General features: G+C 38.6%; 1 protein-coding gene across 5 annotated transcripts in view; it reads left to right on the top strand.

Annotated features, from left to right (window-relative positions):
- Positions 1-24879, top strand: part of DROSHA (drosha ribonuclease III) — a 74344-nt gene extending 49465 nt beyond the window's left edge. For all 5 annotated transcript variants that reach the window (XM_064443435.1, XM_064443431.1, XM_064443436.1 and 2 more), the window contains 13 exons: positions 27-86; positions 2084-2183; positions 4933-5035; positions 7516-7586; positions 8691-8735; positions 11718-11875; positions 13277-13382; positions 17081-17222; positions 18185-18267; positions 18381-18484; positions 20488-20580; positions 21387-21433; positions 24437-24879. In XM_064443435.1, the coding sequence (XP_064299505.1) occupies positions 27-86; positions 2084-2183; positions 4933-5035; positions 7516-7586; positions 8691-8735; positions 11718-11875; positions 13277-13382; positions 17081-17222; positions 18185-18267; positions 18381-18484; positions 20488-20580; positions 21387-21433; positions 24437-24567 (1243 nt within the window). In that variant the 3' untranslated portion in view covers positions 24568-24879. The remainder of the gene's footprint in view (positions 1-26; positions 87-2083; positions 2184-4932; positions 5036-7515; positions 7587-8690; positions 8736-11717; positions 11876-13276; positions 13383-17080; positions 17223-18184; positions 18268-18380; positions 18485-20487; positions 20581-21386; positions 21434-24436) is intronic.
- Positions 24880-25563: the final 684 nt, after the last annotated feature.

Genomic DNA, 25563 nt, shown 5'->3' with positions numbered 1-25563 from the left:
AGTAAACCTTTAAATGCCTTTTTCAGGATTAACCACAACGAGCGTTTAGAATTTCTGGGAGATGCTGTAGTGGAGTTCTTAACGAGGTAAATGGGGAATTCTTCAACAGTCCTCACCTTTATTGTTGTTGTCATGTTACTGTCATACCACTGGGCTTATTAAGCTTTGCAGTGTCTAGTTTATGACTCTGTGTGATTGCAGTCCTGCCTGATATTTAGAGCTGCACATCTACATGCAGCTGTCTTGAAAATTCCTTCAGTGCTGATGATACAACAAGGAAAATTACAAAACGAAAAGCTAGAATTTCTATTTCATGGAGTGCAATTTTAAATTGATTGGGATTAGAGATGATTCAGCTACAGACAAGTTGAACTTTGTACCCTTTTTTTAAAGGAAGGATATTTTTCTTAGCATGCCATTTTGTTTCCATGGGTTCTTTTTCTCTAGTTGAAAGTAAAAAAGCGTTTATTGGTAATATTGAATACATTGCAGTTCTTACGTTTCTAGTTGTTAGGGCTGTAGCTTGCATAATGTCTGTATGTAAATAAAATAGTTGAGCACAAATGTAATTTATTCAGAAGTAATAAAAAAAGACATGGTTCATCAAAAACTGTTCCAGTTTTGATCTCTTTTCAGTATTCTGAAATCAGTGAACAGTACAGGGATATTACCAGCTACTTACATTGGCCCCTCTTACCTGAGTACTAGAGGCAGGGAGTTTGCACAAAATAAAGATTATAATCCATTTTCAACTTCTTTTTCTACTATTTTTAATAGGGGAGTAGTCTTGTTTACTGTAAAGCTTCTCTTTAAGCAAGTCCGTTATACGAATAACAAAACTGCCCTTCCATCTCCATTCTCTGCTAACCTCTGCTAGCCATTAGCTACTCAGTATTAAAAGCTATTCGTCTATAAAGGTCTCCACTGCCCTTAAAACCCATGGCCTTTTCTCTCATACAACAGTACAGGCTGGTAAGATAGAAGACTTGCTGATTAAAATGTCTTGCATTTTTCCTTGTCATTGTTCATCAAGCACCAGCTGACTTTCTGAGCTAACTTTTGTCTCAATTCAGAGAAAGGCTGAGCTACTTTTCTCTTCAATAGAGCATGTAAGCACCTATTTAAGTCTGAATTTTTTTTCTAACTCTCTGCTTCAGGTCTCTGCTTTTGTGAATTATGATGCTTGATTAGATTGCCTTGAAGTTTAATAGCAAATTTTCTCCTTAAATAATCTTTCATCCATCTGCACTGTTTTCCCTGTGTACTGGGTTAATAAAAGACTTAAATAATTAGTGACATCCACTGCCTTATGTGTGGGATGTTGAAAACCTTCTCTATATTAACTTCTTTCTGACATGGGTTAGATAGTCATACATGAAGATATTCAGAATCATTTGTCCATTACTCAGATCTTGGTTGGATCGCTGAATTAGTTTTTGTTTTGTTTCTGTTTTATGAAGTATCTTACGTGCATGATGACAAATATCATTAAAACCAGTTGAAAGCCTGTGGATTTTTTTAAATTTTTTTTCTGTAAAATGTGGTTTTAATGACTTCACACCTTTGATAAATACAGACTGTTGAGTTCTGTTCTTTGGCTCCGTTAGCATCTGTTGAAGTACTGTAAGAAACTTGTAAAACAAGTACCCTGGGTGGTGGTGCAGCCTGAATCACTAGTATCATGTTAAAGGACTGTGGCACAGAGTTTCTCAAGGGTGATGGTTCCCTTGTGCTTTATTCCTCAGCATCCTCTAGGTGTCAACCTTGCTGAACCCACTGCTATTGGTAGATAGAAACCTTCAGATGAGGGAAGTGCATGTCCTTGCAGGAATTTAGAGATTGTGTGCTACCTGGTAGAGAAACAGCACTCTTTCTCCCCTTCTGCCAGTACTATCCAGTCAAATATTATTAACCACTGTTTTAATGTTTGTTTCTTTACCTTACTTCAAGCTGAGTTGCCACCTTGGGAGGGAACCTGTGTTACCAGCTGGGATCTGAGGGAAAGGCACTGTTCCCTAGAGGCACTTGTGGTTCATCTTTAACCAAATGCTGATAGCATCTGATTTGCTTTTCATTTCGCCAGTGTCCACTTGTACTACCTGTTTCCCACTCTGGAGGAAGGAGGATTAGCTACATACCGCACTGCTATTGTCCAGAACCAACACTTGGCCATGCTGGCTAAGGTACAGTTTTATACATCTCTCTATTTGACACCTGTAGGTAGGATGCTATTAGTGCATGGATTGCTTCTTGAGGGATCTGCCTGCTTTGAACATCAGTCTCGTTACCATATTTTGTGTACGAGATTCAGGATACGGAAACTCTTTTCAGTTTGGGAGTAGATTTTGAAGATGAAGTAGGACTTATGGTTTTCTCCAAAGCATGTTTTTAGGAGTAATTTTTGCAGGCAGAGGGATAAGTTTTTAGGATGCTTATGTTGAAGATGTGTCTATATTTACCTTTAAATTGTACAGGTTATGAAAGTAATAGTAGAAATTTAGTGAAGAAAAAGAAACAAACTGGTTGTTTTAAAAGGTCTTCCTGATAGAATAATGAGGAAGAACAGCAGGTGGTAGAGAAAGTGGTAAAAAAAATTATTTTGTCTGCTCCCTAACCTACGGAGTCATTTTCAGATTTGCTGTGAACTGTGGAAGAGGGATACAATAGAAAAGCTTTTGGTGAAAAGTTGTATTACCTCGTGGGGAAAATTGAGATACCTCTGAATTTTGTTTCATTTAATTCTGTCGAATGACAGAGCTTTTTACATCTCTACATGATACTGGCGGGGGGAATAGGATATAGAAAGTTGATTAAGTCTCTATTCGTAGATAATTTGGTATTCCCTTAGATTTGATTTTGTTAGCTTGTTTTTTAAAAACCAGTCTGAGACTTACTGATGTAGTGTATTAAGCTGTGCACGCACACATGCGCACACACATGTCCACTGTGTATTGCTGATAGTTTTCAAGTGGTCTTTTAATCTTCTCTGTTCATATTCACACAGTAATTTAAACAAGCATATCCAATCTTGAGACTTTGGCAAAAACTGCATCATTTCTAACATGTCTTCTTTTTGCTAAGTTCTCAGGAGGGGCAGAGGGTAGGGAGTGGACAAAATCTTTTTCTTCCAAAACTTTCTGTAATGATTTAGATAAGCGTGAATTGATTGAAATGTTTCAAATCAGGGGTTTGTTAACAAATTGAACTGTCTGACATTTGAATTCATGTTATTATTTTAAAATCTGCATCAGGAAACCTTATATATTCTTAAAGCTCTGTTCACAGCCTTTATCGTTGTACGTGGACAACTTCTGAAAATTTTTATTGCAATATTTTTTAAACTGTGTTTATTTTTATTAGATACACCTGTAAATATTAGGTATCTGTAAACTCCTGATTTCCCAACTTACCCTTTTTCCTCGTGTATATCCTATATGACCTTCCTGGTTTCATTCCCTTTAATTATCCCCTGCAGTGTCATGTTGCATTCAGTTTACTTCCTCAATATAATTCTCAGCTCCTCAATTTCTCTTGTGCATGTGGAATGCTGTTTTAATTAAGGATCAAATGATAAATTTCTGTAGCTTCTAAGGGACACTGTAGCAGGAATTTCAAAAATAACCTGAAACATGTTATGATCAAAATTGAGAAGGAAAACTCAGGCAAAATATGCTGAATGCAAGCTCCAAAAAAAGGAGATAAGCCATTGGAGGGAGGGGACACCCAAACAACATCAGTTAACATGAACAAATGACAATAATCTGTACAAAGTTTAAATTTGATATAAAACAATTAACATTCACTTTTATGTTGACTTTAATGAGTGCTCCCTGCACTTCATAAGGTGCAGTGAAACACTGTAACTGCTAATTCCCTGGGTTCTGGAACAGTGAATGGGCTCTCATTCATTGAAAATGGAAGACTCCTTTCTTCCAATTGAAATGCACCTAAACCGTGCACCTCAAGCAACTTAGTCTCCACTTTTACATCTGAAATATACTCTAGGAGGATGAAGTTGAAAGTTAATGAGAAATTAGTCAGTAGAAACTTACACCCAGTTGGGAAGAACCTGTTCTCATACAGACTTCGCAAGATGCACAAATCTCTTCTTCAAAAATCTCAATAATGGTTTTGTGTCAAAAAGATGAATATGTAAAAAGAACCGAGTAGCTCTTGCCTGCATTTCTATGGCAGAATTATCATATATTATGTAAGGTATCTGACTCACTACCTGAGATTCTGACTGGCAAGCAGAACTATGGTTTAGGCAACAGATGAATGTTAATGATGCACATTTGAAAAGAAAAAGAAAGCTAGGTGGCACTGCAGGTTAAAATATCAGTCTTCTGCTTGCAGTGCCCAGAGGCTTTTGTTCCTGCCACCTGTTGGCACTCTTAAAGGAAAAAGCCAGATGTTCACTGCATTGTGTTTAAGAGAGTTCCTGTTCCTCACTGTTGTACTTTATCTTCTTGTAGGCAAAATCTTTTTCCTCAGTGTTAACTCCTCACCCTTTGAACATTCCTTTGGCATTTTTGAAGGCAAATCACACGAGGGCAAACTACCAGCAAGAAACACGGCACATTGCACCATCCAGCTGGTATCAGGCTGTTTTTCTGTCACACCCTCAGCCTTCCTCTTGAATTCATTCCTAAATCTCACTAGTAACATGTTTTGATCTGGCTTCTCTTGACAATTTGGTTTGATAATTCCTAGCTTTCCCATGGTATCACACTATAGTTGCTTGCCTCTGATAAACAAATATGAAGTCTTTTAATTTTAGCCTATGTAGGAACTGACACTATGGAGAAAAGCTTTAAAGGTCCCTCAAACCCAGTTGCTGCAAAACAATAGTGTAACTGAACTCTAGTGACTAGAACGGGTACTCTTATACTTCTAAAGCCATGGTTTTAACTCTTTCCACATATTCTGCAGAAGCTGGAACTAGATCGATTTATGCTTTATGCTCATGGTCCAGACCTTTGCAGGGAATCGGATCTCCGCCATGCCATGGCCAACTGCTTTGAAGCCCTAATAGGTAAAGCATGTGTGCCTGTGTGTGCAGACAGCTATGTTTTAATATGTCTATATGCCGTGTTCACTGTGATGGAAGAGACATGGGTCTCTGTTGAGTAGTGTTAGTAAGGGTAGGCGGTAGAAAAGCTCCTTAAATCTTCATCTCTTCCTATCTTCTGCACACATGCCACATGTATAACATGATGAGTGTGCAATATTACAATGAAAATCTCATCTTCTGTATCCTGCCTCCCACGTACTGAAGATGCACCCGTTTCATACCATTGTGGCGCAGCACTTCTGTCCATCACCGCAGAACTCCACCTCTCATGCGCCACCATGGCCCACCACCTGCAGTCGTCTGGGGGAGTAGTTCAGTCACCATGGCCTGGCAGGAAAAGGGCACTGCTTCCAATAGTACTTGCAGACCTGAAAAATGTGGAGTTGTACGTCAGCCCTGAATTTTACACTCTGCAGTTTGCTTTCTGAATGCACCAGGCACTCCCAACCAAGTCACCAGCCTGCTTCCTCTGTGTCCTGCTAACCTTCTCCTGTGAATTACAAGTGACGTTTCCCAAGTAAATATTTTTTGGTCTTTGCATTTTACTTACAAATAAAAAGCATGGCAATATGCCATGGCTGGTGTAATAAAGCTACCAAAACCCTGTAGCTGAGAATGAAGGGGAGTTGTGTCAAATTCGCTGTTGGACACTAAGATGCTGATTAGTGACTGGCTGTGTTGGAGAAGAAATCAGGACTGCCTGACCACAGTTACCAAATAAGCAAGCAATAAGGCGGAAATTTGATCTGTTATATCCACACAAGCTTTATTTTAAATAGCATATTTTCATAAAACATTACTTGTTTGAATACAAAAAGCAAGATAAATCTCACTGATTGGCCTTCATATTCATTCAAATGTACTGTACATGGTATTAGCTATGGAAATGGTTTAGCCCTGATCCAGGTCTTTTCATACTACGCAAGCTCCTAAAGCATTTTGTCCTGCTTTGAAAAATAGATCATAGTTGGCTTAGATGACAACAGTTCTGTGCATTCTGCCTTGGGCCAAATTGGATTTCATCTCATCACGAAATAAGAGTTTTCTTTTTAAGTCTATTTTGCTTTCCATGAGTGCTTTGATCTTTAATTTAAAAATAAAAAAAAAAAACCCGAAACAGAAAAGAAACACTAGATATGTATCTGTGGCTTTGTTCGTATACTTCAGCTTGTCTAGGATGTAATGATGAGAACTGCTTAGCAAGCACTGAGATTTTCTAAGAGAGCAAGCTTGCTGTTTAACCTCCAATATGAAGTTGGTCACAAAGTGAATTGAGCAATAAGATTTTTTCGAGGCCATAGCTAAAATCTGGGAGCTTGTTAAGCTTGTTAAGGGACTGTAAAAGTCTGTGTGGGGTCTGGAGCTCCTACTTTACCTTTGTAAAAGTCTGGTGCTTATTCCTTGTGATGAAAGCAATAACCAGAAGTATAAGTAGACTGCCTAGGACCTGTTTGAAATTCTGTACTCTCATAATATGCCTCTGGCAAGACAGTCTTATAAACCCTCAAACTGTTCTCCAAAGAGTCCAAAGAGAGTTCTTAACCTAGTCAGGAATCAAAAGGAAAGAGGTGGGGAAAGACACAGCAAGGTAAGCCATGTTCTCCCTGTGTGTGGGAACATCGACTCCCTTTCTCTGTGTTCTTCATGTAGCTGTGTATCCCTTTTGCTTTTATAAAAATGTGCTTACAAGAACTAGTTTGAGGTTTTCAGAAGCCCACCCGTAAAGAGTATCAAAGGATGAAATGTTGATACTGAATTTATAAAGTGCCCCTGCAGTTACAGAGTGTATGTGGTACACACAAAACATACAGTATGCTAGCACAAGTTTTGCAGAGCTTGTTTCTAATGGCCTTGTGGAGGCCTAGAGAGGGCTGTATATGCAGTTTAAAAAAAAAAAAAAAAAAGGATCGTAATATCATAATCTCCAGCAATTGAGAGATGCAGGATGCAGAGGTGCAGTTTCCAGTTCAGACAGTGTATTATTGTGATACTGGGTAGATACTGAGGTTTGGAATAGTCGTGACACCTCATTTATATTGCAGAATGTAATGTTGTTGAAAGTACAGGATAAATGAAAATTATTGAAATGCATTTCATGGCTTTCACTATCTACATATATGGTATAGTTAGCTGATTACTGGAAACTGCATTTAGAAATAAATTGCTTCTAGCCTAGTTTGTTTAAACTTTGCTCTGTGGATGTATCCTTTCCTATCACTGATTTCACTATTTCAGGTTCTTCAGTGCAGTTTATGACCATTGATTTATACTGGTGTTTAACATGCGTTAAATTTCTCAAAAAAAATAGTTATTACTACTGAAAGCATACTTTTAAAAAATAAATTTATTGGAGATTAAGAAAGCAGACATCTTCCTGTGCTTAGCAATTTTCTAAGTACTAATGCCATATTGACCTTTGACGTATTGGTCCCCTCATGCAGGAGCTGTTTATCTAGAGGGGAGCCTAGAAGAAGCAAAACAATTATTTGGACGTTTACTCTTCAATGACAAGGTACTTACGTATTTGATTTGATATGATTTGATTTCGGTTTTAAAAATAACTGAAGACATGCTTTCCTGTCCGTCATTTTACTTGAGAATCACAAATGAACGGGAACACACCTGTCGTACTTAGTGCCTGGAAACTGAATGTAGCATAGCATGTTTGGAACAGCAAGCTGTACTGGTTCAGGCAAAAAAAATTTTGGTGTTTCCTCAGGTGTGCTGTTCGTTGGTTGGCGTAGGGAGGGGTGGGTGGCGTGGGAAACCTGCAGACATCCATTCAAAGTGCTGCTCTAACTACAGAGGTGGGCGGTATGGATCCAAGCGGCATGCTTTGGGGAAATGATGCACAAGTAGAGTGATTATTCCTGTTTCAACAGTTAAATCCTCCCACCCTTAAAAGTTTTAAGCATATCTAGGGGAAGAAATACAGGGAATTTCATCCAACGTTTACCCGCTTGCATAATGAAGTCTGATCTATTCTTCCATACTGTATCCTAGATCACTGTTAGCTGGAATTTATCCCATATAATGGCTAAGGAAAATAACCAGTACATACTGCTGGGACAATACACGTGGCAGTGCTGAAGGGATGAATTATACAGTCTTTTCCTTCTTGAAAATCTCTGAGTCTGTGAAATTAAAAAGCTTATTAGAAATAAAAGGTTTGTGAAGCCTATTGTAACTCAGTGTTTATTTGCTGCTCAGTGCCTGTAGTGAAGGAAGCCTGTATGAAATAGAAGAAAATAAATGTGGGGTGGTTTTTTTTCTTTTTTAGTCCTTGCCTTTGGTGAAGTCAAACTTGCTGTTGAGGAATACTTGCAAATAAAGTTAGTCCTGAGGCTTAAATAAATCTTTTTCTTCCTTTAACCACTTTTTATTTGGTTCAAGGATTTTTCCACCTCTTTGACACAAGCTAATTGGGAGAACTACAGGCAGTTTGAACAGCAAATACATGATTTTAAAAATTAGTTTGCCAGCACTATTGAATTTGCAGTAAGCAGAGCCAGGTTCTGAAATAGTTCAGTATTTCAAGTAATGACATTTTATTTAGTACTGTGGAATTTGTTAAATGACTCCCTTGAGCATTAAAGGCATCTCTCAATGTTTGCAGGACCTGCGGGATGTATGGCTTAATTATCCGCTACACCCACTCCAAGTAAGTGTATCCCTTTCTGTAATAAATTTCATAGCTCTTTTTTATTTTCAGGGATGCTTTTCCATAGGTTTCCATTGTAATGACATCTCGGAAATTGTGCTAAAAAGTAGCCAAAGGAGGGTGTATATTTACCTTTGTGTTTGGTTCGGGGGTTTTTTGGTAATGTGTCTCTGCCTCTCTGAGGATTAATCATTCACCTTTCCTTGGCTCATGTTTGATACATAACTGTGTTTCTCATTTGGAAAAAATCTAGTGAGAGGTAACGTTTTGGTAACAACTTGTTCATCTTCTCAAACTTGGAGGAAAATGGGTACAAAAACAATCCATGTACATATTTGGTTAACCTGAAATTAGACTGAAACCTTAGTAGTAGGAAGGGATTAGTTGAACGGAATAGGAGTGTGATTCTGATTTTTTTGTGTGTGCGCGCGCACAATGACAGCATGGTTGTTTTGGTGATTCCAGTAGCGTTAATACCAAGTAAACACTGAAGTTACGAAGGTGTCTGAAGACTGATTTATGCTTCTTGTATTGGAGCATATAAGTTCACAAGTTGTTAGTTTATGAGGCTGGAAGTTGGGAGAATGGATTCCCAGTCCTTGTTCCCTGACTGAATTCTGGGGGAGACCTAGAGCAGGTCACAGACCCTCTCTGCACCATAGCTCCTTGTCTTCACAGCAAACATGGGCAGCATTCTCCAAGTGTGCAGGGGTGCTACGAGAATGGCTGTATTCAAATTATCGTCCGGTCAGTAAGGTGTTCAGGATCATATGAACATCTGAGAGGTTTCATTTGTCCAACCAAATCTCTGATGTTTTGTGCAGTCCGTTTGACTCCTTTGAAACTTTTTATGAGTGTATTCTTCTAGCAGGTCACTCTGAGGCCTCCATGTGGAAAGTCTCATATATTTGTATGGATTTTGCAATGGGCACATAGACAAAATCTTCAGCAGCGAGTCAGTGCACATGGAGCATTTTTTATGACCTAGTCTCTGTGACTGTAAACAGAAGAGAGTCTTAATGGGAAGATGAACTTTGGAGATTCAGCACCAGCTGTCCTGCATAGTGGCACAAGCTCCCAAGAAAATTCTTCTTACTCTACATTTCTTTCTTTTCTCTTACTTTATTTTATTTTAACCTCTTTCCCAAAGAAGACTTGGACTCTGCTTAGAGTCTGGGGACAGTCAGTATATGCAGCTTACCTTTTCTTGCTACTACCTTAACTTGTGTGATGAAAATCTGTTTTCTTCCATGTCCCAGAAGCCATCCTGTCTCTCTAATTACCAGTAGGGGAAACACGGGCCGCTCATGTTGGCCTTTGGGCACACCTAGCCTGAAAATGGCATTTTAAAAGTTATTGAAGTCACAATAACAATATGGCAGATCAGATGCCAGTTAAAAAAAAAGCTTTAGGCAAGATGGTAACTGAAGGCCTGTAACCCTGTTATTTGGCAGTAGTCAAGTCAGCAGAAATAGTAATGAAAAAAATAATTAATGGTCCCCTGTATAAATGTGGTCTCTTTAGAAAGAGTCAACGTGTAAGGGCAAGTCCGGCATCACTAACAAATAGGAGACTTTTAGAGGAGACAAAAAAGCATGTGATGATGCAGATGGTACTGTCTGCTGGGTTTCCTAAGAGGCTGTTGGAAAGGCACTCATGAAAGGCCTTTAAAAATGTGTTTTAAAAAAATAAAGAAGGAAAAAAAAAGCATCCCCAGTGAATACTGTCAGTCCTTACAAGATTTAAAGGAATGTCTGAAACATAAGAAATAGAGAACAGGAGTGAAATGACCACATCTTACAAGAGATGGAGATCACTGGCAGATTTCCCTAGGGATCTTTGCTGAAGTACAGGCTGTTCGCATCGACAGCTTGGGGAAGAGGATGAGCAGTGAGGTGGCACTTTGTTGACAATACCAAATTATTCCGGGTAGCAGGGACAAGAGCAGGGTGAAGAATTGCAGTCTGATTGTGAGAATGCAAGAGTGACTAACTACGGAGTAAAAAAGGCAGATGAAATTCCGTGTAGGTAAATATAAAGGGAGCATAAGGAAGCAAAAAGCAGTCTCAACCCCACATGCAACTGAACTCCAGACTGACCATTAACACCCAAGCATGGGATTTTGGTGTCAGAATATGTAGTTCTATGAAAATGTCAGCTGAAAGCTCAGTAATGTTTAAGGAAAAAGTCAAATTGCATGTAATTAATTAATAGAAAAGGGACAGGCAACAAACCAAAAAGGATCTTAATGCCACTTTACAAAACTGTGGCTATTTTTACTTTTCCTTTGGCATCCTCATCTGGATGATTCCTCCTCTGAGGCATTGCTATACAAGAGAGATGCCCAGAGTCGCTGGAGGAAACGCCTGAGCCTTTGCCTTTGCCCAGCTGCAGAAAGCCATTTAACAGTGTCACCACATCAAGGACATCAGACAAGACACCGATAAGAAAAGATACTGACCCGGAGTGATAATTTAAGTTTTCTTGTGTTATTGTGCCCTTTTAAATTTCATATACTAAGTATTTATTCTTGATTTTTTGATACTGAAGGAAAGTGGGAGAAATAGATTTTTTTTTTCTCATCTTGACATGCTGTTAGTCTGCCAGCCCTATTCTAATAATTTTTGAATCTGTTGCTCAGTTGCAAACAATGTGATAATATTAGAAAACTCAGACATGTACAGTTATACATGTTTTGTGAAAATAAGTAGTCCATGCTATCCACATGTAGAGACAAGAACATATAAGCAATGTGTTGTAAATGCCGCAACTGCTAAAAAAGCATACATCAGAGCTCACATCTTTGAGCAGTAATTATCCAAGACAAAAAAAGCCAGAGGAAACTGGGTTTTCTCAGTTCAGCTGGCCACAGAATGGCCTGTTCACTCTTCTTTGCCCTTGGTTTACAGAAGGCTAGCATTTTTCTGAAAAGTTCTAAAACAGGGTCAGTTTGTCATTGTCTGCACTTCATTTTATTTACAGCTGCAGGAGTCCAATACTGACAGGCAACTCATTGAGACTTCTCCAGTTCTTCAAAAGCTTACAGAGTTTGAGGATGCAATTGGAGTCATCTTTACTCATGTTCGGCTTCTAGCACGTGCGTTCACTCTGAGGACAGTAGGCTTTAACCATCTGACTCTGTGAGTACACAGCAAGTCCTCAAGTAGCTCTGTTGGTCCTTCTGTTAGTATCCCAGATTGCTTTGTTTGTAAACAAACTCTAGATGTTACATCTCTTCTCCAGAAGAGAATAGAGCAGCTATGTTCGCAAGCCCGCCTGGCTCAGTATCCCATCTCTGACCATAGTCAGTAATGGATACCATGGGAAAGACTATAGAAGATGTTAGAGAGCCATCCCAGTGTTTCTTCTGAGCTTCCTGCGTTATTGATATTTGCACATCACTCCTGAGACAGTAGCAAAACATACTTGGAGGTACATTTGAGAAGAGGAAAGAAGTAAAATCATGCTTTTTGGTCCAAGTACAGCCCTTGTGTTCTGTGGTGTGTAGAGCTGCCAGGCCCCACTTTGAAACGAAGAGTAGAACCATAACAGTCCAGGATCTCACATTGGTTTAAACCCTGATCCTTTTATTTCTTGTGAATGGACAGACCTTTTGCTCTGTTGAAATTGTTGCATTCATTAGTTCACTTTCTTGTAAGAAGTTGCAGGTGTAAGAGAACAACCCCTCCTTGAAAAAAAACAGGTATTGTATACGTTAAATGTATAAATGTAGACTCCTTTCTTTCTGATCAAGCGCTGTTTCATGTTTTAATATTTAACCTAAGCTTAGGGATGGGATATCTTGACCATCAGCAATCATACATTTAATCAAGGACAAGCGTTTCTGTTAGAAGAAATTATGGAAAGTTGGCAAGAGAAAATAGCTTTAAATTGTCCTTGCGTAACACGTGACCATATATATGAGTAGAAAGGGTTAGGGTACTTCATCTGTAAAGACCCCCAAAGAGAGGAAGGCATGTGCAGAAGAATCTGAACGGGAGCCGAGAGGAGTGACTTAATGCCATTATGCAACCTGTATAGATTAGAATGAATATGTATTAGATGGGTAGAATGAGGTAGCTGTCTTCGGTGTGCTCGATTTGTAGAAATCCACCAAGCACCCAGGCTTGCGCAACCCTGATGTAAATTAGCAGTGTCTCTCCTGAGTGTGTGATTAGCGACTCATTGCACACCAGGTGACAAATCCGTTTTTTGGACAACACAGCTAGAGACCTTATCACATTACAAACTTGATGTCAGCTGCTCTTCTCCTTCAGTTAGTCCCAGATCTGTGAGCTAGTAATTGTGTTTATATGTAGCTACCCATATTTGCTTTCACCCTGAAAGTTGGTGTTACAACAGTAATGAACTGTGTTTTCATCTCACCTGGTTAACACTGGAAAATTGTCTTAAATGCATTTGGAAATGAGCAAGGCTCACTTTCAGATCACTTTTTATTTTAATTTGTGTGTGCATGCTGGTTTTGTTTTTTCCTCCCTGAGTGCTTATTGATTTTGCTGCATTGATGTCTCATTTTTCAGAGGCCACAACCAGAGGATGGAATTCCTGGGTGACTCCATAATGCAGTTGGTAGCCACAGAGTATTTATTCATCCATTTCCCCGATCATCATGAAGGGCACTTAACGGTGAGACTGCCATCAGTCATGCTCTCCAGAAGAGCAAGAGTGGGATGGAGACTGGAATTATGGGAGCAGCTAGTGAATTATTCTGGATTTGATTAATAAAAGAAGCCTCAGCAACCACTGCTCTTAATAAGGCTTTGTTAATTTTAAGTCATAAGCACTGCAATGAATAGGAAATGGTGATTTATGAGCCCAGTGCAATAATTTTTGTTCTGTCTGTGAAATGGATCAATGATTTTAAGGATGTGAGTGATGAAATTGGGAGATAAGACTAGTTCTTGTGTGTCTTAATTTATTTAAATAGGCACATCCCTTGACTTTTCTTATTCATGACTTTTACTCAGATGAACCTGCAACTGGGCAGGGTTATGTTTCCTGGTAAGAAGCTTTTGCAATCTGTTTTAGTCTGGTTTTCCTGTTGTCTCCAGTCTGGAGCTCCTGTCTTCAATCTGGAGCTTTTGAATTTAATTTTACTATTGTTATAGTCATTTGTTGTTGATTACTGTAGCCTTTCAGCGTCTCTTATCTAGGCACTGAACAACCCAGTTTGGGGATCTTTCAGCAACTTACAATACTTTAAAACAAAGGGTGGTAGTCTATGTAGGTTTTTTTTTTTTCAATTGATTCAATTAGTACTGCAGCTAGACAGCTGTGGCTTTATTTGTGAGGAAGAAATTTTCTTAGGTTTACTAAATTTTTCTTAGTTTTCAAGTCTTGACTAGAATAAAAAAGTGATACGTGCATCAGGAATGAGAGTCAAGTCTTCTAGTTAAAATTAGGAAGTAGCACTGTAGGTTCTTAGCTACTCGGGGTGGTTTTATTAAATCAATAAAGGGATGGTGATGCTAAGTCTCTAGCAGGCAATGTGTTTTAAAGAATATGCTTCTTGCGTCTTTTGGGCTAAAGCTGTTTACAAGAAGAAAAGTACATGGTCTGACTAAAAGGAATTTTAATTTTTCTTTACTGGTTCTTAATTTTCATTTACTTTTGTATGGATTCCTCTGCACCATTTAGGAGATGGAGTGTAGATGAGGCCTGAACTTTTGAAGTAAAAGTTAAAAGGGAAGAGCCTTGTCATATTAATTCTTCAGGGAAACAAAACCAGAAGGCAGAAATCCAAGACTGGTGGGATTTTTTTGCCTTGTGAGTGACTTTTAAGAATGTAGGCATCACTGTTGTTACAGTAAGATAAATCTTTCAAGAACTGTTTAGCAGGAAGGAGAAGAAGTGTTGCTATTAATGGCCGTAAAGACTCAGAACAATGATCAGAATGTCTCTGTGTTGCTTAATACAACGATTAGTGGGTTAGCAAGTGGAACACGTTGCACAGTCCAAGTTTGTAGGGGGAACTACAAAGTTAGAGTGGAATGGATGCTGAAAACACATTAAGATATGGGGAAGTAGGCAGTGCCTAGAATAAAATTTCTGCTTTGGGGATGCACATGCAGTGCAAAAGAAAATTGTCTTAGAATGTTTTTAAATTTGAGGACAAATGAAATGAGACCTGTGAGAAAGGAGACTGATGATGTGGGTTCTGAAGAGAAACAGCAAACACTGAGCTCTTTCTCCCTTTATCCAGGAACGTACTTACGTTCAAAGTAATAAAGGAACATCAGCTAAATGGTGTCTGTAGTGGCGAGGACAATTTTGGTCAAAGACGGGAAGATTCCACTTGACTGGCAATGTAGTAGCTTCCTAGTGTGTAGTCATTACTTGTGGAGAGACATCTGTAAATTAACTATATTTAAGAAAAAGAAAGGAGAACACAGTCTTGTCTACATATTTTGAGATAGCCAAGTGATCTGCTGAAAAAGAGGATGAAATTTTGTTGGCTGTTGGAGGATACAGCTTCTCCAGTACTGGCTTATGCTACAGTCATGGGTAGTAGTATGCTGTGTGAAGATGGAAGAATTAAAAAAAATTGCTTTGTAATTAGATTTAAGCTCCAGTTGAGCATCTGTCACATGTTACAGTCTCTACAATGATGCACGCTGCCAGAGTGGAGACTAGCTCTAAAAAAGTTGCTAGGAAGGTATGGGTGCTGTGTTTTCCCTGTATGATTCAGGGTAATTGAGTTTCTTGCCAGTTCACAGTTGTAGAGGAGGCAAATGCTAATATGGAGCAAGGTGATAACCACAGTGCTAGAAGGATTAACTGGGTTTTTTTTTCCATCTTTAATTCATTGTGTAGTGTATACGTTGCTCTTTGTTTTATGATACTAGTAATCATGATTACAGGTCCCATCTAAATAAATACTCTGCAAACACAGCAAAAGGGATCCTTCTCTCATTACAAGAAACAGATTTTTGTCACACAATACTGCTCTTCTATCTCATAGGTTGCATATTGTACTTAGGATTTTGCTGGGGGAAGTATTGTTTATTTATCTTAAGGACATAAAAGGGAAGAATTTTGGAAAGGAACAAGTAGAAGATGAGTTTAAGCAGAGGTTAGGGAGGCAGGTATAATCCTATCTGCAGTCTGCCTAGTTGATGAAGATCAAGTTGTGAGTATCTGCTTCATACATCATTGCCAAACAAATTATGAACATACTGTTCTTTATTTATCTGTTGTCAGAGACGAAGTATCAAAGTGCAGCAAATACATCTTGATTTTCATAAGCTCAGTTGACGTGCTGGAGCCAGGTAGCATATAAGTTGGATCTAATAAGCTGAGCAAATGTGACATGGAAAACAAAGAGAGAATTAAAAAATGTGTATTGAGCTTCTCAACTCTAGCCTACATATAAGCAGTAGAAGATAAAGACGTGCTTTCCCTCCCACCGCCACCTCCCATAATATCCCTAACTTCTTAAATTAATGCTGTTTCATTTAAAGCAGAAAAGTGAACAAACAGGGAAAAAGCTCACCTTAACCAGGGGGTCAAAAATTTTATGAAACCCTAAAATTCCAAAATACTCCTTTAATCTGTATGAGATTGTATCTTTGGCAGAACTCTATGTTTATTTAAGCAGTCTGCCTAGAGCCTGCGTTAAGCACTTCAGGGAACTCTGCTGGAGAACCAGGTGTCCTGGGCATTGTCATACATTGAAAATGTTAAAGATGGATCTTGGTTAGGGATGCATCGGCTCACCTATACTGCCTTCAGTAGAGCAAGAGTACATACCTGCTGTCCAGCTATGCATTTTCTTCTCCAGCCAAACGAATGGAGCAGCTTCCTCATCTGCTTGTTCTGAAACATTAGACTGTCTTGCTTTAATGTGCATTTGTTTTATATACTGCCTATTTACTTCTTATTTGGTGGACACTGGGGAGTGCTCTGTAGACTCCAGAATACTGTATGTTTATATTTTTTGTGGAAAAATGTATATAACTATTATTTAAACTAGAAAAATGCAGGTTAGCTGAAGAAGTACAGGACTGATGAAGAGATGGTATGTGATTGCAAAGAAGCTCACAAACAAGCATTTTAAATGCAAGACGTATCTACAGAAGTAATGTATCCATAGAGTAGATAAAATTTGGTGAAAAGAATTGAAACAGAAGGAAAAATCAGCAGTAGAAAGAATGAGAGTGTGTGTTTATGTAAATTATTTGAGGTGTGCTGAAACAAAATGTCAATAAACTGAGAGAAGTGAGAGGCTACAAGGATAAGAGTAATTTTTTCCCCCTGCTCTCCCTACCTTTTATATTTTCACATTGCTAATTGTTACTGTCGGGTGGAACTTCTTTCTGTTGCAGCTGTTGCGAAGTTCTTTAGTGAACAACAGGACGCAGGCCAAGGTGGCAGAAGAGCTGGGTATGCAAGAATTTGCCATCACTAACGACAAGACAAAAAGACCTGTAGCTCTTCGAACTAAGACTTTGGCTGATCTCTTGGAATGTGAGTTAATTTGGTTATAACAGCTTAGTACTTACATAACTTCTTTTTCCTTGGGGCTTGTTTAAAAGCCATTTAAAATCCCCAAAATCACATTAAAAATGTATGTTCAGGTTTTCAAATGAATTATTCCTATACCTCTGAAAGCCAGATTTTTGAACACCAGCCTACATTTTTGAAGCCTATACAAAAGCATGAAGGATGCGAAATTGCCGAGACGAAGTTGTAGGCTTAGAAATTGAGGGGTCACGGAGGCCAGGTCAAAAGCACGTCTAGGAAGTTAAAGCTTGTATTCAGAGTTGAGCTATTTAACGGCAGTTTCAATGGTTCATTAATATGTTCTTGCCACTGTTGGAAGATAAAGTTGTTCCTTCAGCAGGTGAATGTTTCTGTGGTTCATTTGGCTGCATTTTAGGAGGCTTCTTTCCACAAGAGGGAAAGCTACATTGAAATTTAATCACTTTTAGTCCATTTGTGAAAGTTCGTGCTACCTTCTTTCCAAAGAAAGTGGGAACAGCGATAAATATTCTGCAAAGAAAATTAATCTGTATCTGGTATATTTTGATGTATTTTGTGAGCCATTCGGACCCCTTGGCTTTTGACAAATCCTCTTAGCAAATGGAAATTGCATACAAACAGGAGTGATTTATATCTAAAACTTTTTTGCGGTACCCAGTACTGATTTATTTGTAAGTATCCATGGTCTCCTGGTTAAAATGTGAGATTAGGAGCTGAGTGTTGTTTCTAGCTCTTTAAATGACTGAGTGGATTTGGGTAAGTCACTTAATCTCTTGGTCAACTTTATTTTTTCCTGTGTGTGCAGGATAATAATACCCTCATCAGATCACTGCTGTGAAACATAATTGAATATGGCTTTAGAGTACTCAGAGATACTTGTTTCAAAAAGTGCAGCCCATTAATGTTCTCCTTGGATGAGTGACAGTACCTTTTATTTTCCCCCTCAGCCTTTATTGCTGCCCTGTACATTGATAAAGATTTGGAATATGTTCACACTTTCATGAACGTATGCTTTTTTCCACGGCTAAAGGTAAGACCAGTCAGGTTCCTACTTTCCTGCCACTATGTTTTAACACATTATTGTGTTTTGGACTCCTACCACAGTCTGACAATCATAAAAGCATCTTTGTGAACTTCTTACAGGAGTTTATTTTAAATCAGGATTGGAATGATCCTAAATCTCAGCTTCAGCAGTGCTGCTTGACTCTCAGGACAGAAGGAAAAGAGCCAGACATCCCTCTTTACAAGTAAGAACTGGCATCTTATGGATACAAGCTGGTTATCAGTCTGTCTTGTATAGGGAGGAAAGTGTGATCAGTTGCCCAATGTTTTTCCTATAGTTTAGTTTTACTGTAGTTATCCAAGCCCTCCAGTCTCTCTTTGTCTGAAGATGGAGTGTTGAACCAATGTTTTCCAAGCTTTAGGTTTTTTAAGCCATTGCAAGGAAAAATTAGTCAGCATTTTACCTTGTACAGTTTCAAGGGCAAATATATTCTCTTTTTTAATGTTCGAATGGAGTATTTCACTGGCATCATTCTATATTTGTTCCTTTAATGTAAGGAATGACAGTATTTTAAATGGAACAATGGCTGTTTCCATTCTATTTTTAGTCATAGTATGAAGTTTCTCTACACTCTATGTTATTATGCAAACATAGTAAATGCCTTGTGTTACACATCCTGATTGTAAGCTCTGTTTCTAATCCATGGATTCAGGCACTGAAGGATAACACAAGTTTTGGACATTTTTGCTGTGCAATTCAGCCCACGTATGTCCTCCTATTTAGTGGTAGAAGAGCTCAGGGCCGTGAACCTCTTAACTTGTACGCCTCAGATACATGAAGCTGGATGGGCTGGATCTGCCTTCTCTCAGTTGTAAAATAGCATAACAGCTGCTTCAAAATAACAAATTTAAGGTTGTGTATCACGTCCATATCCATTCATTTGATGTAGGGATGTGTGCAGTGTTAGTCCCCAAAAGAAGAGATAAAGGCTATGAAAGTTCAAGGCTTATGTTGTTGGGATTATTATATCAAAAAGGTATGAAGAATGAAAGTCTAAGTGAGTTTGTCACACTTACTGAAGTAAAGTTTTCAATGAAATGTAGCAGTTCAGTTATAGTGACAAACTGCACTGCAGTAATATGATCGCTTTAACACTGCAACTGATGCTCTGCAAATGTGACTGTTCACTGTCTCTATATGAGGACTCACAGCTTTGTCTTGAGTGAGGGAGATGAATACAAAAGAAACAATTACTGATTCTTGTAAAACTCACTTTGTATCAAGTACCAAATGTTTGTTTTGTTTTGCTGTGATGATAAATTGATTTTTTTTAGTACAGCTTAGAGCTAGTAATATGCTGTTATCTTCCCATTATCTTGTTAAATTCCTTTTCTTGGGGTTATCTGTTTCAGTGCAGTCACTACTATTGCTTTTAAATTTGGGGTGGGTTTTATTTGCTCTTGTCACAGCACACCGAGACAGAGAACTGTAGTTAGATCCTTTAAAAATTGATGTGAAATTGGTGCTTCTTCCAGAAAGAAACAAGGTAGTGGACAGAACCTGAGCAGTGAGGAGAGATTTGGGACAGCAGGAAGAAACAACAGAAGCAGCAATTCGTTGTATGTCTAGGGAATTAAGTTTTTTCCCCTTTAGATGGTTGTTGATGTGTGTCCTAGACTTTAGCTCAATGGAAAGTTTGTTTTGTGACAAACTGTAACTTTTCAAAGCTGATGGAAAATTTCTTTGCCCTGTGATAATTCAGTATGTGGAGAGCAACCACGCCCAATATAAAGGCCTTTTAAAACCTTGCTAACTGCACAACATTCAGGGACTAAAATTTTAGTACCCATAGTAATAATATTGGTGTGATTATTTGCAATTGCACAGCTATGATCAATTTATATGACTTTAACCTATAAGCAAAAATGCAAACTGTAACACACTATGAAAACACTTGCTATAAAGTTTTAATTTTCATTTAGTGCTCTTGAGTGAACCTGGAGGAATAAGTACAACCAATATAAGCAAGGAGCATTTTATGTAAATTTCTCTTTTTTATTGCGTACCATACTGGTAATCTCTGGGTTAATGTTATTTATACGGGCATCTTTCGACCCTTGCTCCATGCTTTGCACTAATTCCACTCTACGTATTGACCAGACTGAAAGCTTGGTGATGTATGTGCCACAAACAGGTTCTGGTTTTTAATACTTCCTGCTTGAATAAATCATGTCTGTCTTATTTCAGGACTTTGCAGACAGTGGGACCATCTCATGCCAGGACATACACAGTAGCTGTTTACTTCAAAGGAGAACGAATAGGGTGTGGTAAAGGCCCAAGGTATAGTGAAAAATTAATCACATGGTGTTAAAGTTTGAATGTGGCAGTGTCCAAAATGACTAGCCATGGAGATAGACAAGGTTTGCCTTAGAAAAAGAAAGCTATAGAGCCTTCTTCAAGCTATTCTGAATTTCTGCCTCAGGAATACCTGAAAGGTTCAATGTCTGTATAGTTTTGGTTCTTAAGCTTTTCTGGTGAACTTGCCTATAAGGTAGCTGGCAATGCTAACCCATTTGTGGCTCTCAGACTAGAAACTGCAGAACAGCTTCCAGGAAATAGTGACTTTATCTTTGGCTTTGCTACTGGATTGCTGTCAAACTTAACCTGGCAAGTTAAGGGTGCAAGGTGCTCCGGGTTTTTTTACTGATGTTATTATTTCTAGGCATTTTAGAATGGTTTCTCAAGTTGCAGAGACTTCAGCCATGAACCCCAAAGACCTCATCTTATTTTCTGCTACCAAATCTGCTGGTGGTTATAAAAATATCATTGGTTTTGTAATGTTCCCACCTCTGTGTTTTTGTTCCTTTTTTTCTCTCAGGTAAAAGCAAACGGTTCACTGAAGAATGGACTAGAATATTCTGTTAGTGTTATTGATCTGTGCTTAAAAATATTCTGCTGGAGCTGTAGTGTATTGCTCACATATTTATGGAAAGGCTGATACATCATACACTCTGGGAATTACTAACTACTGGTTAACCAAAGAGTTTTATTACGAAACAGTAGCTAGTGTTTCACTTTGTCAGAAACTTTAGTTTATTCTGTACAACTTAGATCTCATGTGACATGTTTTTGTTTGGCTTTCACAGTATTCAGCAAGCAGAAATGGGAGCTGCAATGGACGCACTTGAAAAATGTAAGATATTTGGGCAACAAAGAAAATAATTTATAATTATAATTTATATCCTTGGTCTTCAATGAGCTGAGGTGCAGGTTTTGTAGGGGATAAGATTTGAACAGCATGTCTGTGGTGAATGCCGACAGCTTCTGAGCAGCAGGTTTTCCTTTGAGTACTTTCAAGACAAATCTTTAATGGGTTAAGTTAATATGATACCAATAGGTATTTTTTTAAAGGGAGTTAATCAGCTACAGTGGTTGCAACTTACAGGGAACCCTGTGCAGTGAAGTCTCACTGAGATTTTCCATGCTTAAATATTCAGTGGAATAAGACAGCTTAGTCTCTAATGGTGTGGTTGTCTCATTTTCTAATTTAGGGAGGAGGAATAATGCTTTTCAGTTGCCAATTTAGAAAATAACAGTTGATCTCAGATTATACAGGAGACTAGGTTAAAATCTGCAGGCAGATCCCCAGCCAATTTTAGTCAATATTTGTCTGTTAAGAACAGCTTACATCAGCTGAGGAGCCAGTGATCTGTGTATGCATCTCAAAATTATGCACAGGATAGCTAGCATGGGAGCAGTCCTCCATTGCAGCGGAGTCTCAAATATGAAAGGAGTGAGTGTATGCAGACATCTTACATGAAAGAACTTGAGTCCATTGAGTTAAAGTGCCAGGTGTGAGTGTACTGTAAGCAAATAGATTACATGCATTTTGTGCAGCAGAAGCTCTCTATTCGGAAGAACACGGGGAGGTACGTTTTTTGCATTTGATTCAAAGGAAAGACGTGCAGTTCCTCAGACGCCAAAGAGTTTTTTAATCTGTTATCTCTGCATCTGGAAATCCCAGGGCTTAAAAATTTCAGAAGACAGTGAATCCTTGTAATTCAGAATTTTTTTATACCCATCTGCTAGACATATACTTTTCACCACCAGTAAATTTGACAAGTAGAAGAATGTAACTTCCCTTCTCCACTGAATATCTACAAAACGTTACTGAAGTTTTCTTTGAGTGCTTTTCTTGTGACAGTATTGCCACTCGGACAGCTGTGAGCTTCATCTCCTGTCAGTCCAAGGACTTCACAGCTCTTTTCTGACATATGTGTTTGTTTGAATCCCATCGACCTCTAGAGGTCGTCTACTCCAACCACCCCTCAAAACAGAGCCAACTTTTAAGTTAGGTCATGTTTCTCAGTGTCTTGCCAGTCAAGTTTTGACTGTCTTTGGGAATGGAGGCTCCACAGCCCCTATGGGCATCTGTTCTAGTATGTATGTATTTGTGGAGAAGTAGTTTTTTGGTTTGGGGCGGGGCGGGGGTTTAATGTGTAAGTGATTGACTTCAAGTAAAAGTAATTTCCATGTACCTGCTTATAGATATGATAGCCATGATGAGTTTATTACATAAATTTCCTTCTCAACGTATTAAATGGATTGTAAACAAACAGGTTGCTACCAAGCTGAGTTCTTCAGAGTTCTTAAAGAATCACGTTGACAGGCACAGTGCTGAAAATCTGATTTTCATTTTGTGGTGCACATGAGCAACAAAATATTCCAGAACGCCGTTAAACAAAGCACTCGTGTTTTTAAAAACAGCAGCAATTTGAAAACAATTTACTTTTGTTTAGATTGCTTTCTGGTTTAAATAAATATACCCTCCTATGGCCGAGTTGTAACTATCTGATGAATAACCTTTTATTCCTGTAATATATAATAAAAGGCACAAATTTCACCAGCCAATAAAACACAGCAGTAGGACGTCATTCTGCTCTACCATAAATTCCTGCATATTACATGGCTTCTGCACTGTGTTCTCTAGCTGAACAAATCTGTGTGGCCTGGGACCCAGAAAGAGGAGGAAGACGCTTGGTGCCGAGGGTGCCTTGGTGCTCCCTGAGGAGCCTCAGCTGAATTCTCTCTTGGTAGCCAACTAGAGGGAGAGCAGTCATTTGCCAAGACATCTCCCAGATTTTTTATGGCTTTAAAGGTCAGCGGTAGTAACCTTTTGCCTTCGGCTCAGACACAGGTAGGTAGCCAGTGCTGATCCCAGAGCTCTGTGGGATCCCAGCAGGGTTTACCACCAACTGCAGGCTGCCACATACTCTACCACCTCTTAGTTTCCTGACTGGCTGGAGGGTGCGGGTCTCTGCAGCGCAGAGGCAGATGAATGTCAGCACCCTGGTCATGCAGAAAACATCATATTCTGTCAGCTGTGCACTAAATTGAGAGCAATTATGTAAGCTGGTTTTACAACCTCAGTTCTAACCAGTGTACATACGTCCCAGCCAATGGACAAATGTCTGAAATCAGAAGCATCCGTCCCCCCAGCTATTTCTCCATCACCTCAGCCTTGTCTAGTCTGCTTTATCCAGTCTTCACTCATCCATGCTCTTAGACTACGCTAAGGCTGTATTCTGGTACAGAGCCAAGCACTAACTTTTTCAGGAACAAATTTTACTGCATTCCATTTTGCTACACTATTACTTTCCCAAGAGGAATGCTGCCATAATGTGTGGCATCTAGTGGATTCTGCATGGTCTAAAATAATAATAATAATCATAATAATGAAAATAATAATAATATTAATGTAAACATCTATACAGTGCTTGGAACCAGCGGCTCATACTTTCTAGAGTGAGAACAAGACAAAAACCCTGACAGCATTGACAGTAGTCTCACATTCCTTTTTCAGTATTGACCACCTGTTGCTAAGGGAACAGAATGTAAAATCCAGGTAATACCTGTCCATGTTGCTATACCAGGATTTTATATTTTATTTTTGTGAGTGTATTATATTTGGCAGTGCTTTGTAGCAGGTGAAACAGATGTGGAAATCATAAAGAAACCAAAGCCTTATGACACACAGCCCTGGTTTACTATGGATTATTAGAAATAAATGAGTAAAAATGGTAATAACATTATTTCCCCTACCCCTAATCTCATCATAGTTTAAAAAAAAAAAAAGAGCTGAGGCTTTCTGTGTTACCAGTTTGTTTATTAATGTAAAATATTTTTCCTTGTATAGATAACTTTCCCCAGATGGCCCATCAGAAACGGTTCATTGAACGGAAGTACAGACAAGAGTTGAAAGAAATGAGGTGGGAAAGAGAGCATCAAGAGAGAGAGCCAGATGAGACTGAAGAAGCAAGGAAATAAAAGGAGGGCACAGAAGCAGTGGCGTATTTACTTATTTAATAACTCTGACTGTGGCCTATGGAGACCTAACCTACTTTCTTGCAGATGATGAATGAAGAGTGCCTGTTGATATCAAATAGGAAATCATAATCTCTTCTTTAAAAAGTGTGCATATATATAGTATTTCATTAGTTTGGTTTTAAGTGCGAAGTTTGTTTGGCTTTTTAATAAGATTTGTTTTTAAATCCTTCTAATTTTTATGAGAAGTTGTGGGATTATTTTTATTATTTTTACTGTCTTGTATGAAGTAATAAAGCATTAATTTCAAAAGCCTGTAGGAGGAAAAGCTGTTTAACAATTGTCTCCTATGTCCAAATGCTGTTTCGTCAGTGACCAGCAATGTTATTGCATGAACTCCGCTGTGGAGGAGGAAAGTATTATGAGAAACTAATTCAGCAGAGCACTTAAGCCTGTGCCTGACTTAAGTTTTGCATCTAAGTATACTTCTTGTCTCTGCTAAACCAGAGCCATAAACTTCAGGTCCTTTTACAGAAACTGGTACATTAATTTAAGCAAAGGAGGTACTCAGTTTTGTTTTAAACAGTGGTTTCCACATCCGGAGTGTGACAGAGGTGTATGTGGAAGGCTGGGGGGTTTTGTATTTAAATCAGCATTATAAAACTCTAAGAAAAAGAAAAACAAAGGTAATTCTGAAGTGAGAGAATGACATTTTTCACAGAGAATGTACTGAGTTTACGTTTACAGCTTTAGTTTCATTCTCAACTTCTTGCCCTATCAAATTGGTGTCTACTTTAATTGATTTCTTTGTCCAGAAGGTACCAGTGTGACCATAACAGTCAAATGGTGTATTAGAAACTCCACACAGGTGCTGTTCCAGGTAGGTTAATTGAAAACTGGTTGGATCCGAAGGAGGGCAGGATTTGTCCCCACGGTGTAGTTCAAAGGTGGCGTACAGTTTTAAGTCACCCAGTTTCCTTGATTTCTGGTCTCTGTAGC

Source organism: Phalacrocorax carbo, chromosome 2, assembly GCF_963921805.1.
Source record: "Phalacrocorax carbo chromosome 2, bPhaCar2.1, whole genome shotgun sequence".
NCBI lineage: Eukaryota > Metazoa > Chordata > Aves > Suliformes > Phalacrocoracidae > Phalacrocorax > Phalacrocorax carbo.
Note: the sequence above shows the minus strand (reverse complement) of the source record. Positions and strands in the feature narration are given on the sequence as shown.